The sequence below is a fragment of the Hemiscyllium ocellatum genome, chromosome 34 (assembly GCF_020745735.1).
Source record: "Hemiscyllium ocellatum isolate sHemOce1 chromosome 34, sHemOce1.pat.X.cur, whole genome shotgun sequence".
Taxonomy (NCBI): Eukaryota; Metazoa; Chordata; class Chondrichthyes; order Orectolobiformes; family Hemiscylliidae; genus Hemiscyllium; species Hemiscyllium ocellatum.
In genome coordinates this window covers 26,107,363-26,124,606 of record NC_083434.1, presented here as the reverse complement: position 1 = coordinate 26,124,606, position 17,244 = coordinate 26,107,363, and the positions used below count along the sequence as shown (strand labels likewise).

The 17,244-nt window shown below is 41.2% G+C and overlaps 1 protein-coding gene across 1 annotated transcript in view; it reads right to left on the bottom strand.

The window, feature by feature from the left end:
* zdhhc11 (zinc finger DHHC-type containing 11) overlaps positions 1-17,244 on the bottom strand; it is a 98,940-nt gene that overhangs the window by 24,100 nt on the left and 57,596 nt on the right. The window contains exons 3-6 of the mRNA XM_060849990.1: positions 15,031-15,209; positions 11,857-11,958; positions 6,794-6,918; positions 776-931 (exon numbers count right to left, since the gene is read on the bottom strand). Coding sequence (XP_060705973.1) covers positions 776-931; positions 6,794-6,918; positions 11,857-11,958; positions 15,031-15,209 — 562 coding nt within the window. The remainder of the gene's footprint in view (positions 1-775; positions 932-6,793; positions 6,919-11,856; positions 11,959-15,030; positions 15,210-17,244) is intronic.

Sequence of the window (17,244 nt, the reverse complement as noted above, 5' to 3'; positions counted from 1 at the left end):
GTTCAGAGGAAAGGTCATCAGATCCAAAACATTGACCCTGATTTCTTTTCACAGATGCTGCTAGACCTGCTGAGATTTTCCAGCAACCTCTGTTTCTCTCTCTGATTTTCCTCCTGATTGGGCTGGCTCTAACATGAAAATTATTTTCGTTTGTTCTTCATGCCTAATGAGAGGAAGCAATTTTCCTGTACCAACCTTATCAAGGTCCTTTAATATACTTAAAAAATATCCTAAGATATTTTGCCAATGGTGATTAATGCTTTGGAGGGAAATCAGGAGGAGCAATATTTTGTACAATGTACAGTTTGTAGAGGGTTAAGAATGGGGATAATTGACTCCAGAAATAAGAAACTTTTGGAGAAAGTGTTAGGTGGCTGATGCAGGTTAGGTCTAGATGAGCAATATTTGGAAATCTTTCAGCCAACCTTCCCTTCTTAAGTAGAACACAGTCACTAGGCCACTCTATCTCACCCACACACTCCTTCAAAACCCTGCCAATGAATTAGGTATGTGATTTGAAATTCAGAGTTCTCTGAAAGCAGGATACTTCAGCTTAGAAATCGGTCAACACACCATCCACCTTACAGGGATAAACTAGGTGCCCTTTCCTTCCAATTACACCCCACCCCCAGCCTTCCAAGTACTCACCCAAGAGTGACTGCTAGTGACTCAGTACAGCAACCTGAAATTTAAATCTCTGCTCTTCCCCACAAAAAACAAATCTGCTAACACTTGGAAATGATAAATGAAAAGGTTTTGGCTCCCTTTGACTCACACAGGTAAATGTGAAAGCCCAACAGATGACCAAGTAACATCAGTGAAGCGATCCCAAGGATAATGGTGATTCCTGCTATGACTGAGATTCCAATTTGTGTTGTCTCCACGGGAGCAATGGGCAGAAATACCAACCAAGTGTTGTTTCCTCGAACATCTGTGTAGAAAAAAGCAATGCAATGACATCCCACTCTAAATCCAAAATATCTACCTGAATAATTTGTCCAACAAGACAGTCTATGATCAGCTTCAAGATAAGGTTGCTGAGATGCAATTAGTTCCATGACGTGCATAATTCTGTCCTTGAATATTTGTTCCATGGCGGGAACCAAGTTTCAGGATGTTCTACACAATATCCTTGTTTCTGTTGGACATCCTCTGACCTGTGTGCTAATCCAGTTAACAATATAGAGTTTGTTTGGGATCTAGCAATGACAAATTGTATTTATGTTGCATCTTTAACACAGTAGAAATATCCCAGGTGTATATCTGGTGCTTTCTTAAACAAACTTTGATGCCACGTTACATAAGATGATATTGAGATAGGTAAATAAAACATTAGTCAAAGGACTAGGTACATAATGGGCATGTTAAGAATTAGGAGGAGGAGTAGGCAATTCAGCCCCTCGAGCCTGCTCCGCCATTTAATACAATCATGGCTGATCTTATTTTGACCTCAACTCCACTTTTCTGTCTGCTCTCCATAACCCTTCAACTCATGCATTCATTCATTGGATTCTAAATGGACATAGGCCATAATTAGAATGTTTTATACATCTCAGTGCATATTTGACCTGCAAAGTGATATTGATTTATTGAAGTGTGATCCAGGGCACAGGGCTCTAACTTATGAAGGGACTGATTCCAGAAACACAGAGGTCATTTGGATCCTTGGCCTGCTCTCCGAATCAACTGGATCCATTTCTCCATTCTATTTACCAGTAATGGTTCCATTTCTCTTAATGCCCCTAAATTAACAAAAATATCTCAACTTCATTTTGAAGCTGAGCTAATCATAACAGCTCTTTGATAGACAACATTAAAAATCACACAACAGCAGGTTATAGACCAACAGATATAATTGGAAGCACTTTGTTTTGGAGTGCTGCTCCTTCATCAGGTGGTTGTGATAGACAAGGGGGTCATGGGTTATGGGGTGCAAACAAATGCAATGAAGCTGAAAGCACAAACAGATCAGCCATGATGCTGAGGAAGCTTCAACTAAATGGCTATTCCTGCTCCAAAGTCCTGTGTTTTGGGTAAAGGGCTTTTCAGATTTCCACTACACTTTCTGTGAAGAAATGTTTTGTGACAGTACCTATAAACAACCCAGCCTTAAGTTTGATGTTACAGTGTCTTGTTCTGTGCTTCAACAATTCCATTAGAAGAAATAATTGCTCTCGATCTATCCTCTCAATGCCTTTCATAATTTTAAACAATTCAATTAGATCAATGTTTACTCATATATATTCAAGGAATTATAAGCCTGGCCTGCACAACCTGTCATTGTTTTAACCCTTTTAACCCCTAGGGTTGTACTTTGTTCACCATCACTTGCTATTCCTTTTGTGTCTGTTATGTATTCTTCATCTCTATCCACAGCACTGAACCACATAAGCCAAAGTTTCCACATGAGCTAATTTTAGCCCAGGACCATAGTATACAAGTAAAGGTCATTTGGCAGTTCAGTATCGCTGAAAAAAATGAGGTAATTAATTGAGCTTGGAGAGACTAAGGTATAAAACTAGCACAGATCTGAACAGCTTCTATCTGTGCCATAAATCCTTCTGTGTGTCTATGATGAAAAACCAGAAGAAGCAAGTGCTCCAAGGCAAGGGAAACCAGAGATAACTGAGGACACTGGTGAGGAATACTGTGTTCAATTCTGGTCTTCCTGCTATAGGAAGGATATTGTTAAACGTGAAAGGATTCAGAAAAGATTTGCAAGGTCATTGCCGGGATTGGAGTTATTGAGCTACAGGGAGAGGGCTGAATAGGCTAGGGCTTTTGTCCCTGGAGCATCAGAGGCTGAGGGGTAACTTTATAGAAGTGTATAAAATCATGAGGGATATGGACAGGATGATTAGCCAAGGTCTCTTCCCGAGGGTAGGGGAATCCAAAACTGGAGGCCATAAGTTTAAGGAGAAAGGGGAATGATGTAAAAGGAACCTGAGGGGCAATGTTTTCACACAGGGGGTGGTGCATATATGGAATGAGCTGCAAAAGGAATGGGTGGAGGTGGGTACAATTATAATATTTAAAAGGCATCTGGATGGGTATATGAATAGGAAGAGTTCAGAGGGATATGAGCCAAGTGCTGGCAAATGGGACTAGATCAGTTTAGGATATCTGGTCTGCACGGATGAGTTGGACTTAAAGGTCTGTTTCTATGTAACTCTATGACTCTATGAGTGGGCAGTCTTTATAACTGGAGATGAAGAAATCATGAGATTCTCACAAGTAATTAATGGACAGGCAGAAGGGCAGGATAGTAGATTTAAGGAGGGAGTTAGTTGGAAAGAGAAGGGCTGGGTTTTATTGGAGTTGGGATATTGTTTGCAATTGCTAAAACTATTTTTTAAGCAGCAAATTCAATTTCCCATATATAAATGAACCTATATAATATTCACATAGGCAGAAAGAGATTCATAATTAGTGTTCTGTGGGCAGTCACAAGCATGTCTTCCAACATCAGGGTTGCCATCAACAGCCCTAGGGAGAATATGTGTTTCTTGTCTCTCATTATTTTTGTTTCGGTTACAGCAGGCTTTGGAAGATTTCTTAAAACTTGTTTTGTTTAAGAGCTTGAGAACCTTGGAGAAAGCCTGGCGAGGATTCAGGAAAAGAGGTCAAAATGATATTTTATTTTGAGGCCTTCTTGTGAGATTTTCTCTAGATTGATTTATTCATTTTCAAGAACTCCATGTTCTTCCTCATTAATTCTCACACACACTATCTGGAGAAGAATCCTGAAATGTCACACCTTAATCAGAGGCTGACATCCTAACCTCCTATCTCAGCAGGAAGCCATCTTCTGCAGACATATTTGTTTCTACCCTTCCAGAGATATATAAAGAAAAAGGTTAAAAGTGAGATTCAACCTTAATTTGGGTATCTTAATGATCTAGTCTACTAACTAATGTAGACTAGTATGTCATGAAGGTTATGTCTTTAAGAATTGCCATTAAACACTTCTGCACTGCAGGTAAAGAAATTAAAATATTTTTCTTACACTGGTTGTTGCCAACCAGCTTCTATCAAAAGGAACTAAGACAAAAGAACCTATATCAATTTACAAGATCAAGGTTGTTGAAATTGACTGTTCAACGACCAATGTCAATGCTACTATGAACATTCATTGTAACAGCCACAATGTTCTACTGTCCACTCTTCATGATTGATTTACAAAATGATTCTCACATCTTTAACTTTTTTCCTTCTTTTAGGCTCACTTTTTATTTATAGTCTCTGTGTGTACATGTCTCAAATTTACTAACTAATAAACACACTTACTTATTAACTTGAGAAAACCAGGTTGAATTGGTTTTATTTGAAACATAAATTTATTTGCCTGGGAAGAAAGCACACACAAGAGAAAGCGATCCCTTTGTAAAGTAACCTTGTTATGATGAATCGAGAAGGGGATAGGGTGGTGGTGGAATAAAGAAAGGGAGCCGATTCCTTCCTCCTTAACCAGGATCTTGACAATTTGGAGAATCCCATCTGAAACCATAATAAGTTGGGGAACCTTGCTGGGCACTGGTTGTCAAAAGGGGCCTCAGGGGAACCTTGTTCACACAGATGGTGGTATATATATGAATGTGCTGCAGGGGAAGGTGTCTGGTACACTTGCCTTCATTGGTCAGGGCATTGAATATAGGAGTTCAGACATCATGTTAGGGCTGTACAAGACATTGGAAGAGCATATTTGGAGTCCTGCATACAGTTCTTGTTGCCCTGCGATAGGAAAGATGTTATTAAACTGGAAAGGGTACAAAGAAGATTGACAAGGATGTTACCAGGACTGTAGGGTTGAGTTATAAGATTAAGGGTGGCATGGTGACTCAGTGGTTAGCACCGCTGCTTCATAGCACCAGAAATCTGGGTTCAATCCAGCCTCAGGTGACTGTGTAGATTTTGCATCCCTGCGTCTGCGTAAGTTTCCTCCAGGTACTCCGGTTTCCTCACACAATCTAAAAATGTGCAAGTTAGGTGGATGGTCATGTTAAATTACCCTGTAGTAGGATTAATAGGTTAGGTAGATTAATCATGGGAAATGCAGTGTGTAGGGTAGGGAGATGGGACTGGGTGGGATGCTCTTTGGAGGGTTGGTATGGACTCATTGGGCCAAATGGTCTGTTTCCACACTGGGTAAAAACGAGGACTGCAGATGCTGTAAACCCAAGTCTGGATTAGAATGGTGTTGGAAAAGCACAGCAGATCAGGCAGCATTCAAGAAGCAGGAAAATCAACGTTTCGGGCAAAAGCTCTTCATCAGGAATAGAGGCAGGAAGCCAGCAGAGTGTAGAGATAAATGAGAGGCGGGTGGGAGTGGGGAGAAAGTAGCATAGAGTACAATGGGTGAATGGGGTGGGGATGAAGGTGATAGGTCAGAGAGGAGGCTGGAGTGGATAGGTGGAAAGAAAGATAGGCAGATGGGACAGGTCATGGGGATAGTGCTGAGCTGGAAGGTTGGAACTGGGGTAAGGTGGGGGGAGGGGAAATGAGGAAACTGGTGAAGTCCACATTGATGTCCTGGGGTTGAAGTGTTCTAAGGCGGAAGATGTGGTATTCTTCCTCTAGGCGTTGGGTGGTGAGGAAGCAGTGGTGGAGGAGGCCCAGGACCTGCATGTCCTCGGCAGAGTAGGAAGGGGAGTTGAAATGTTGGGCAGTGGGGTTGATTGGATGACACTAGGCATGGGAGTCAGAGCTCGATATTGCCATTCCAGTACTTTAAGGATTCTACTCTATTCTATATGCCTATGGAATGTGATGGTACATTGAGGGCACACAGTGTTATGAGGTTACATGGGAGTAGGAGGGTGGGAATGAATGGTAGTTGGCATAAGAACAATGTGGAAAATTGAATTAATGGCTCAGTGAATAGCTGCGGGGCTTTGAAACAACATGTCTTGGCACCCACACTCATCTGACATTACCTCAGAAGTTGGCAAACCTGAGCCCTGCCCGTCCACACGTCCAGGAGATTGGAGAAGGGTGTAAATGGGCAGATATGATGGGCTTGGGTTTCCCAAAGATGGGAAATGGCCTCACACTCATTTACTGAACCCAAGAAAAATGAAAACAACCCTGAGGAACCTCTGTTTGTCCTTGCGCTCCAGGGTGATTGTAGAGTACTGGTAACTTTAGCAGTGTTCTGAGAGTTTGGTTAGGGCTTTATTTGGGTAAGATGGATCTTGTGATGGATAGTTAAGTTATTATGAGATAGGACCATTCAGCAGCTTCAAGATCACCTTGACTGTTGGTAGCCTTTTATTTCTAGATTTTAAGAACATGCTGGCATGTTCAATATCAAACTATAGACAATATAATCGCCCCTAAAGTACTGGAATGGCAATATCGAGCTCTGACTCCCATACCTCGTGTCACTCATTCAATCAGACAACATTGTGGGAATCCTGAACTGGGAATCAGTCTATGATACCTAAGTTCTTCTGTGTGCAACAAACTTTAAAGAATTTGGTGTACTGAAATGCAGCAAGGCACTTGACAACGACACTGTCAGACAAAATGTCACACCAAGTTAATTAAAGAGGTAATAGGGAAAATAATCAATAGTTTCATCAAAAGATAGATTGTAAGAAACAACAAGAGACAGAATGAAGTAGACAGGAGGTTTAGAGAAAAATTTCAGAGCTTTATCCATTGACAGAAAATGCCATGACTTCCACTGGGGGAATGACGAATAAAAATGGTAGAAACAAATCTTTTGTTCCAACTTTGTAAAACCATTATATTCCGGTGAACATAAACCTCATCATAAAGCGGAGATACTCACTTTCAAACTGAGGGGCTGTGCGAAGTTCTTCTGGATTTACAAACTGCTGGATGAAAACATAAAGGGTAACGAGTACAATCATCAGGATACCAAGAACAGCTGACACCACAGTATTGAAGAAAAACCTTAAGAGATTTGGAAAGAAAGGAGTGTTAGATGTGGTGAATTTAAAAATTTAAAACATGATTATATCTAACTTAATTGGCAGAGACCAATAAGTTTGCAATTCATTAGAATTTTGTACGCAGTGAGGACTTGCATTTGTATAGCAGCTTCACAACTTCAGAATGATTCAAATCTTTAAGTCTAGTGAAACACTCCAGTGTAGAATGTTGAATCACAGAATTGTTACAGCACAATTGAAATCTTTTGGCCAATCAGATCTGTGACAGCTCTCTGCTGGAACAGTTTAGTATTCCCACTTCCCAGCTTTTTCCCATATCCCAGCAAATTTGTATCCATGCTGCCACTGAATCTTTTATTTCAGGGATTTGAGTGGGTTTCAACTTTGCTGGAGAATTTATTATACGATAAATTATCAAGCGTGGTTTGAAAGTCCAAGTACATCACATCAACTGTCTCACCCACATCGACCCACTCTGTAATCTCATCAGAAAAGTCATTCAAATTAGATAAATTCAAGGCCCAGATTTTCCAATCCTCAGATAGTTGTTTCTGCAGAATAGATGGGATTTGCACATTGGACCCTTACAGCATCTGTAGGAACTGCATCACAATTTAAAGATGTTGATGTCCAATTCGCCAGTGCCTGGAACCATCCAAAAGTAACCATTTCAATCAGAGAATTCAGAGAGTTTCACTACAGGTAAGTAAGTAGTTACTCGGGAAGAGTTAAATTTTAAAATATCTAATCTAACTCCTTAGTAATTACTAAACAGACTGCACACACCCCCAATTACATCTTCCTCAAACACTTTAATCCCCAAACCTGACCTGACAACTCCCTCTCCCTACCCAGGCCAAGTGTTATGAAGTTGAAGGCATGTACTGTACCTGTAAGAGAGAATGAATGCTGGTCTGAACTGAGAGCTTACAAGCACCTGTGATATGACTAGATGGCAGTCCCAGAATGTACTGGAAAATTGAAAATATGTAACATTTGGCTGTGAAATGAATGCCTGAGTTTTGGTTGCTGTGTTGACAACAATTTCACCAATCAGTTTAAATTATGCCCCAGGATACTAAAACCAAATTGAATTTTAATTTATTGTCTTGCCAACATCGAACTAACGAAAAGATCTGATTTTGAGGGTATAAAAATGCAGACATTTTGAAAATTGGAGAGAGAGCATCTGCCATCGCGACAGAAACACCTGGAGAGCAAACATCTTGCTCTCCAAGAAATGAGGAAACACTCTCTATCAAGGGTTCCTTTTCATATGAAAAAGACTCACTGTAAAAAGAAAGAAAACAACCCAGGGAGATCCTCCGCTGGAAGAGGGAAGGCAGAAGAAGACAGCAGCTGTAAAAATTAAGTTGATGTAATTTTAGTAAGTGTCTGATTGGAACAGCATATTGTTCCAGAATTGAAGGCAGATAGTAAACAGTTAAGAGCAAGGAGGGCCTAGAGTTGGAATGGTTGTTGTTTAATGTTCACTTTTAGAGTTAGAAAATAAATTTATGTCATTTTCTTTAAGTAGTGGAATTTGAGAGTTCTCTGTCACTCATATTTTAACAGATTATGAGGCGACTTGAGTTTTTCTGGGTGTTTGGGTTTAAGTAACAGAGGGATTCATCACCATGTCATAACATAAATCATAGCCCCAGGACTCCTCAGGACCCAATAGCTAGCTCTAATTCTGGGACCCAAAATGTCCCTCTACCTTTATGCCAGAACTCAGTACCTTCTGCTGCTAGACTTGACATCTTACTCTTTGCCTAGGACACAACACCTCACCTCTACATCTAAGACACAACATCCCTGCCATTGATCTGACACACACCCTCTATGCTATGGACACGACATCCCTGTCCCACTTCTACTTTGGGATCCCATATAACTCTCTACCCATGACCTGCCACAAACACTGCTATAGGGCCTGACACTCCCACACCAATGTCCACAACCTGACACCCTCTCTACACATGGGATACAATAATCTCTCTTCACCCAGAACATGACAACCTTCCCCCTAATACCATTAGGAGTAGAACCCACTTCCTACTTGAAACCAGCTTGCCTTTCTACCCAATGTATCTGATATTCCCCATCCCCCCCACCCCCCAATCAACTTCCCATTCTGAATACTAGGACAATACTAGAAGACTCCCAACATTAGGCAAAGTTATTGTTGAATATGAAATCAAGGTGTTGGTGGACAGAACCCACTATTAGTTGGTGAGTAGGGAGGTGAACATTGCAAATGAAGAGATATTGCAATAAGGCAGCAAGTGAGAAGAGAATCTTGGAGCGCTTTGGAATTGGTGAGTCAATTGGTGAGCATCATCGGCAGTTCCTCACAGATAAGGATGACTCTGTTCCAATCTCAGGGTGAGTGTAGGTGGCTGTACAGACTGATATGGCTACTGCAAGCTCTTGGGGCAGGTGATGGTCGCAGGAAGGGGTGGGTGGAGCATTGGTGTGTTAGTGTGCTCCTTTCATTGTATTCACCAAGCTTTCATTTTTTCCTGATGGCCAGTCTCAAGATGCTTGATGCCTTCCTGGATGCACCCCCTCTAAATTGGTTGGTCTTGGGCCAGTGGTTCCCTGGTGTTTGTGGGAAAACCACACTTTGCCAGCCAGTGAGGTCTTGAGACTATCACTGAAGCCCTTTCTCTGTCCACCATTGCTTCGAAGCTGGACCTGCTTGGAGAGTGTTGTGTCAGTTGGTCACGAGTACATCCCCAGCCCATCGCAGCCGATCAAGGGTGGTCAGTGTCTTGATGCTGGGGATGTTGGCCGGATCAAGGACACTGGTGTTGGTATGTCTTTCTTCCTAATGGATTTGCAGGAACCTGCACGGGCAGCATTGGTATTAGTAAGATGGACTACAAGTTTCCATAGCACATGAATTGTTGCAAGATTGAAGCTAGAGGAACAGCTACGCAGTTTAGATGATGGGTACTGTCAACTAAAATTTGTAGCTCTTGCTTACATTTAAGATAAAATTAGAGCAACTGGGAACAAGGGTTCTGAGCTTGGAAAATATTGGACTATTATTGCTGAGAGAAAGCAATTTAATGAATTGTATAAAAGTGACGCAAAAGGAAACAATTTGTTATCCACCAAGACTCATGAAACACAGCTTGACCTGTAAATAAGCATTTCACTGCTACCGTGGCAACCGCTACATACAAATTGGAATGTTCATATCTTTACCCTGGCCCTGTTATGCAGTTAACCATTAACTACATCTGGCTTTGAAGCACAACAGCAATGCATGTAGCACCATTCCGAAACTATCCACAGTTAACAGCTGAAATATGTCTCACAAATCTAATCAGTCATAAATAACTAGTGCCTGACCGCATTGCAAGGAGACATTTTCTTTTGAAACTACAGTTTACAAAAAAGGGATTTTTAACACTTGTTTGTGCGATATTGGCAGCACTGGCTAGACCAACATTAATTTTCTATCCCTCATTGTCCTGGACAAGGTGGTGGTGAACTGCCTCTTCAAACACTGCATTCCTTGCAGTGTAGGACCACCCAAAATTATGTTAGGATTGGTTGTCCTAGATTTTGATCCAGTGAATGTGACAGGATTCGGAATATGGTCCCAAGTTAGGTTCTGATTTGGCGAGCAGCAGAACTTGCAAGTGACAGTGTTCCCATGCATTGCTGACCTTGTCCTTGCAGATGGTAGAGGTCACAGGTTTGAAAGGTGCTCTTTAAGTAACCTTGGTGTATTACTGCAGTGCATCTTGCAGTTTGTGCACACTGCTGCCACCAACAAGAGTCCTGAATGGAGTAAATGCTGACAAGTGGTGGATGTGATGCCAGTCAAGCGGGCTGCTTTGTCCTGGATGGTGCCGAGCTTCTCAAGTGCTGTTGGAGCTGTACTCATCAGGCAAACAGAAGGTATTCCACCACAATCCTGATCTATGCCTTATAAATAGTAGACAGAAGGTAAATGACTTAGCGTAGGTATTTTAACCTCTTCCTGCCCTTGTAGCCACAGTGTTTATATGGCTAGTCCAGTTAGGCTTGGGTCAATGATAACCCTTCAGAATACTCGGGGAGTGGGGTTCAGCAATAGTAATGCCACCAAACATCCAGGGGTGATCGTGAGATTATTTCTTAAAATGGACATTAAACGGACATTATATTATCATGGAGAAATGAAACATTCCATAAGTATAAAATTTGTTTTCTAGGGCCAGTAATGATTATGCACTTTGCACACCTTTAATAATGTAGTTCAATTTCATTCAACCACGTGTAATCTCTTCAAGTATTTCTACAGTGAATTACATAAAAAGGAAAGTTATCTTCAGTTTAGTAATTAATAATCAATGGTAGACTAGGTGGACTTTGGCAGAGTACCCTATGAATAAGTATAAAATTGCTGACAGCAATAACTGGATTTCTAATTTAGACTAGATTCTCTACTGTGTAGAAACAGGCCCTTCGGCCCAACAAGTCCACACCGGCCCTCCAAAGAGTAACCAACCCACCTCCTCCCTCCTAATGCACCTAACACTATGGGCAATTTAGCATGGCCAATTCACCTGACCTGCACATCTTTGGGTTGTGGGAGGAAACCAGAGCACCCAGAGGAAACCCGCGCAGACACGGGGAGAATGTACAAAGTCCACGCAGACAGTCACCCGAGGCTGGAATCTAACCCGGGTCCCTGGCGCTGCAAGGCAACAGTGCTAACCACTGAGCCACTGTGCCACCCCATACACATATAAACTATATAAGTTGCTATCAGTTTCAGAACGGTGAATGCTAACAGTCATTCCAACCACAAAATCCAGGTCAATGAAAATGAAAGCACTTTGACTTGAAGCCATACTATTTGCTGACTCCTTCAACTATCTAGCTATTGTTTTGTTATAAATTGGAAGGGTTGTAAGTAAATTCTTGAATGCCATACCAGTAGTTTCGCCCTCCTACACAGTTGTTCAGCCACTTGCAATGATGATCAAAATCAGAAATGCACTTGTTACAAGTGCTGCAATGTTTGGCTTTCACTCCCCTGAAAAGAGAAAGCAAAAAGAAAGATTCATTCAGCACATGGCTGTGTGATATGGTCTTTACCAACGACTGATTTTATGTTGGATTGGTGATTAAGAAGAAACTGTTTATTCAAAACAATGAAGGTTTGGAATGATCTGCTTCTGGGGTTTTTAAAGGCAAAATAATGGATGCTATAATGGAAAAACAATTTATCTTGCAATCTCCCACATTACAAATATACCTTGACTAAATGAAGAACTGAAGGTTTCAAATTGAATCTACAAAGTGGATTACTATATGGGCTTCATAACTGGATGTCTTTCAATTAGAACAAACAAGTCTAAAATCAGATCCGATAGGAGATATTAACAATTACCAGGGGTTGAGATAAATAAACAGCAACTATGAGATCAGCCAAGCACAAGAGACAGAAACTTAAAATAACCATTAAGGGAGGGTCTAGGAGAAATTTATGGCAGAGGACAGGTCTGGTAATGAGATGCCTTTCTAGAAGTGGAAGCAAAATCTATAAATAGGTTTTAAAAGATTACTGGTTTGAAAAAAAAGGCAGAGCAATGGGAAGTTATGGATATTTAGAGAGCAAGCAATAGGTATAACATATGATTTTCCTCTGTACCATAAAATGTTCTGAAATATTTGAGTTGCAGGCTAATAGGATAAGATTTAAGGGGCTCAATGCCCATGTTTCAGTATTGACTTTATGTAATGCACTGACTGAAATGCCAATCTCCAAAACGATACTAATTGCAAACCTTCAAGGCTGGTGACATCCTTCACAGGTTTTCAACTACATTTAAAGCTGATTTGTCACTGATGGTCACAGAACTCCCTGTCTTAGGGAGTAGGGAGTAGGGAGTAGAAGAAAATAAGTTATACCAGGCTTTTAATTCTGAATCACTGCTCACTGGGTTGTGCTGCGAAGTACCGGTGCATGGACGCTGTTGAAGACAGACTCAAGAAAAGCGGTGGTTTACTTAAAATTAATAACACGGAAGTAGATCTTTTGGACAACTAATCTATGTTGATGTTTATGTTCCAAACAAGCATCTCTCCAACTTACTTCATCTAACTGGATTAACATACATCTTTATTCATTCTTCCTTCGCATTGGTTTCAAGATTTTTCTTAAACATATCAATACTAGTTGCTACAACTACTCCTTATATTCTTTCACAGAAAATGGGCATAGCTGGCTGACTCAGCATTTAATACCCATCTCTAGTTTCCTCTTGAGAAGGTGGTGGCGAGCTACTTTGCTGAACTGCTGCAATCCATGTGGTGTAGGGAGGCCCACAATGCCTTACAGAGGGAGTTCCAGGATTTTGACCCACCGACAATGAAAGTGACATATTTCCAAGTTCAGGATGGTGAGTGGCTTGGATGGGAACTTCCAGATGGTGCTGTTCCCATGAATCTGCTGCCCTGTGCTTGCACATTCCACATTCTAACCAGACACTCTGTGAAGGGGTTTCCTCTGAACTTCTGATTGGATTCATTAGTGATTATTTCATACTTATGCTTTCTAATTTTTGTTTGTTTACCATTGTAAACATGTTCTGAGGGCTGGCTTTTATGTACTCTGCCAGCGTATTTGATAATTGGCAGCTCATAAAATAAAGTGGATGCTCTTTCCATGACCTTCCCATTCATTCTCAACCTGTCTCCCATATTACAGTGCGAGATGTCTACTGAGGCCGTTTAGCAGCCAATTAACATTGTAACCCACCACCCACCCTACAGCCTATGTGTTCCAACGGGGGGTGTGGAGTGCACTGGATCATTAAGAGGCCTGATTGAGAGAAAGAGTATTGGGCAGTGATGGAAACACTGGCACAGCTCCTGTGCCCATGAACTCCAAGCCACCCACACTCACCTTTGCTCTGGGTTCTTTGTATGATGCTTGGCCTCTGATGATACACCTCTGGCAGCTTCTACCATTCCTGCCGGTGCAGTTGCACAGCTACTAATCTCTGGTAGGCCAGTGGCTCTCACAGGGTGGGATTTTGATTCCTGGGGTCCTTCGTTTCGGGAGAGGCCTGTCTCTATCTATTTAAAAATCTGGTCAGCCTTCCTGAAAGAAGGCAATGTGCGGAGCTTGCTTGGTCTTCAACCAATGGGCAAAATCTCTGTGGGCTACATTAAATACCACCCACAGTGTTAGGAGAGTGCAGAAAATTAAAGAATATGTGTAATGGGAGAAAGCATTTGGACTTGCAGTAATGAAAAGGCTGACAGGTTGAAAGTAACTGGCAATAAAGTCAGAGGGGAGATGAAGCAAAGACAAAATAATTAGATGAGTTGGAAAGCAGAGCCTAAAACAGAAATGAAGCAGATTAATCAGTAACTTGCGCTGTTTGCTGTGTTGTGCTTATGAAAATAACATGATTCCGAATAAAATCCACCTTGAAACATAGCAAAGACAGACAGTATCAGCACAGTATCATGTGACCACAGGATACCGTCATGGGTGAGCCTGTTCTCTCCACATATTACGTCCACACACATAAACATTCAAGGGCAATGGAATTAATTCATAAAAGGATTTTTAAATAAATAAATGGCATAAATGGCACACTTCCCTCAGACCCCATTCTTATGCTAGCCCCTACTACTAAAGTCAACTCTTCAACTCCAATTACTCCCTTGAGTTAAGTTGAATGAAGATCACAGATAAGCCTCAGACTTCTCTTGTCCTTTTGGCTCACTAAGCAATGCATAGAGCACCTCAGCTTCTGCTGGGCCCTTCTGATTCTTAGTTTGCTTCACTCCGGGTGTGGAATTAATCCCTGTCCCCTTTTGTTATTTGGCATGTAAAGTGCAGAGACTCAAGTACGTTCTGTTATAGTGTGGGTTTCGATAACACAAATCCACTGACGATATTTCTAAAACACGAACTTTAAAAACCTGTGTTGGCTGTAACGCGATTACATTGCCTACACTTTAAGTGCTGTTTCTAAAGCACAGATTTTCTATAATGCGGGGTTGCACAATTATCGCGTTACATAAGAACTGACTGTAGAATTGAACTTGTGAGCTCATGAACCCTCTGTGTAACCAGGCTGATACATACACATCCACTTCACACAAGTAGCAGTGCTGATTCTGAATGACATGGGGATGCTTGGCTCGATCAAGAGTTGGCATGGGAGTGTTGTAGTTTTTTCTGGTACGCACACTGCTGTCTGCTGGATCAATGGAGACAGCAATCAGGTGGACAATGAAATGATACACAAACAATGTGCCAATTATCTGAACCATTGATGTTAAGGGACAAAACTAGATTGAGGAACTGATGGAAATTTTTAAAGAAACAAGTTAATGCTTCTTACTTAAAGTCATACAGCACGAAACAGTTGGTTTAAGTCATCTGTGCCGACCAGACATCCCAATCTGACCTTGTCCCATTTGCTGGCATTTGTACCATATCCCTCTAAATCCTTCCCGCTCATGTACCCATCCAGATGCCTTTTAAACATTGTAATTGTACCCACCTTCCACCACCACCCCAGCTCTTTCCATACGCACACCACTGTCTGCATGAAAACATTACCCCTCAGGCCTTTTTAAAATCTTTCCTCTCTCCCTTTAAACCTATGCCCTCTAGTTTTGGATTACCCTATCCTGGGGAAAAAGCCTTGGCTATTTACCCTATCCATTATTCCTCATGTAAGGCCTCAGCACTTCAGGGAAAAAAAAGCCCAGGCTATTCAACCTCTCCCTATGTGTCAAATCCTTCAGTCCCAGCAACATCCTTGTAAATCTTTTCTGCACCCTCTCAAGTTTAACAGCATCTTTTCTATAGAAGGGTGACCAGAATTGATCTTTAGTTCAAGCCAATATACAGTAAGCAAGACCATTGAGTAATTAGTTCACTGGTTGAAGGGAAATGAGAGAGTGTGACAGGAAATCTGGTGCAATCCAACACTGCACAGCAACACCCTTTACCTTGTTGACCATTTTAACCCTGAGTACAGTGAAATTCACATCACTTGACACACACCAGAATCAAATAGAGTTGCTAATCAAAAATGGCACTAAATTGCAATTCATGGTAATAGTAGCAATTGAGTAAAACATGCCCCAATGTACACTACAACTGTCAGAGGCTTAGAGCCTCTCTGCTTTGGACTGTTTTTCATTACAAACATTGAGGGAAAAATCCTTCAAACTTTCAGCAAGTTCTTTGACCATCACCTCAGACTGGCAATATTGATACTTTATGTGTGACATCTGAGGTGGAGGAAATAAATGAGATTCTGGTTTGTGGAATATTCCGGTGGATAGGGTGCCAAATGCCATGAATTCTATTGGGCAACTCTATGCAACACAACATTTGATCTTTTCCTGTCGGTCTGTTTCGTATATTCACACACAAATGAAAGTATTTGTATCTTTTTCACAATTAAGATCCTGCTCCACAAAATTCATGAAAAAGACACCTTGTTCATTATTCCCAATAGATTGTAGCAGCTATATTATAGCTCAGTCAGTTAGATCAGTCATAGTCAGAAAGTTACAGGTTCAACTCACAGCTCATAGACTTGAGTACTGAAATCTAATGCAAGACAGTACTGAAGGAGTGCTGCATTGTTGGGGGTGCTTTTATTTTCAGTGCTAAGTTAAATCAAAGTACTGTCTGCCTTCTTTGGTGGTGAAAGATGCATGGCATTATATTGAAGAAAACTAGAGGAGTTACTCCTGGCAACACAAAAACAATTTGTTATTTACTCTTTGTCACATTGGTGTTTGTAGGAATTTGTAGGAATTAAGACCATAAAACCAGAAGAAGTAGGACTAGGAGTGGTCCACTTCACCATTCAACTAATCAAGAATCTATCTCAGTCTTAAATATATACAAAGACTGCCCCACAGCTCTTTGTGGCAAGGAGTTCTAAAGACTCACAACCCTCTCAGAGAAGAAATTCTTGCTTATCTCAGTCTTAAACTGGAACTCCTTTATCCTGAAACTATGCCCTCTATCCCTAGACTCTTCCATGAGGGGAAACATTCTCTCAGCGTTTTGTCTGTCAAACCCCTTCAGAATCCTACATGTTTCTATGATATCACCACTCATTCTTCTTAATTCCAATGAGTAGAGTCCAAATCTGTTTACCCTTTGCTCAATCCCCCCATTCCCAGGATTAACCTAGCAAACCTTCTCTGAATTGCCTCCAATGAAATAACATCTTTCTTTCAGTAAAGAGACCAAAGCTGCGCATAGTATTCCAGGTGTGGTCTCATCATCACCTTATATAGTCTTCTCTACTTGTACTTTCCAACCCCC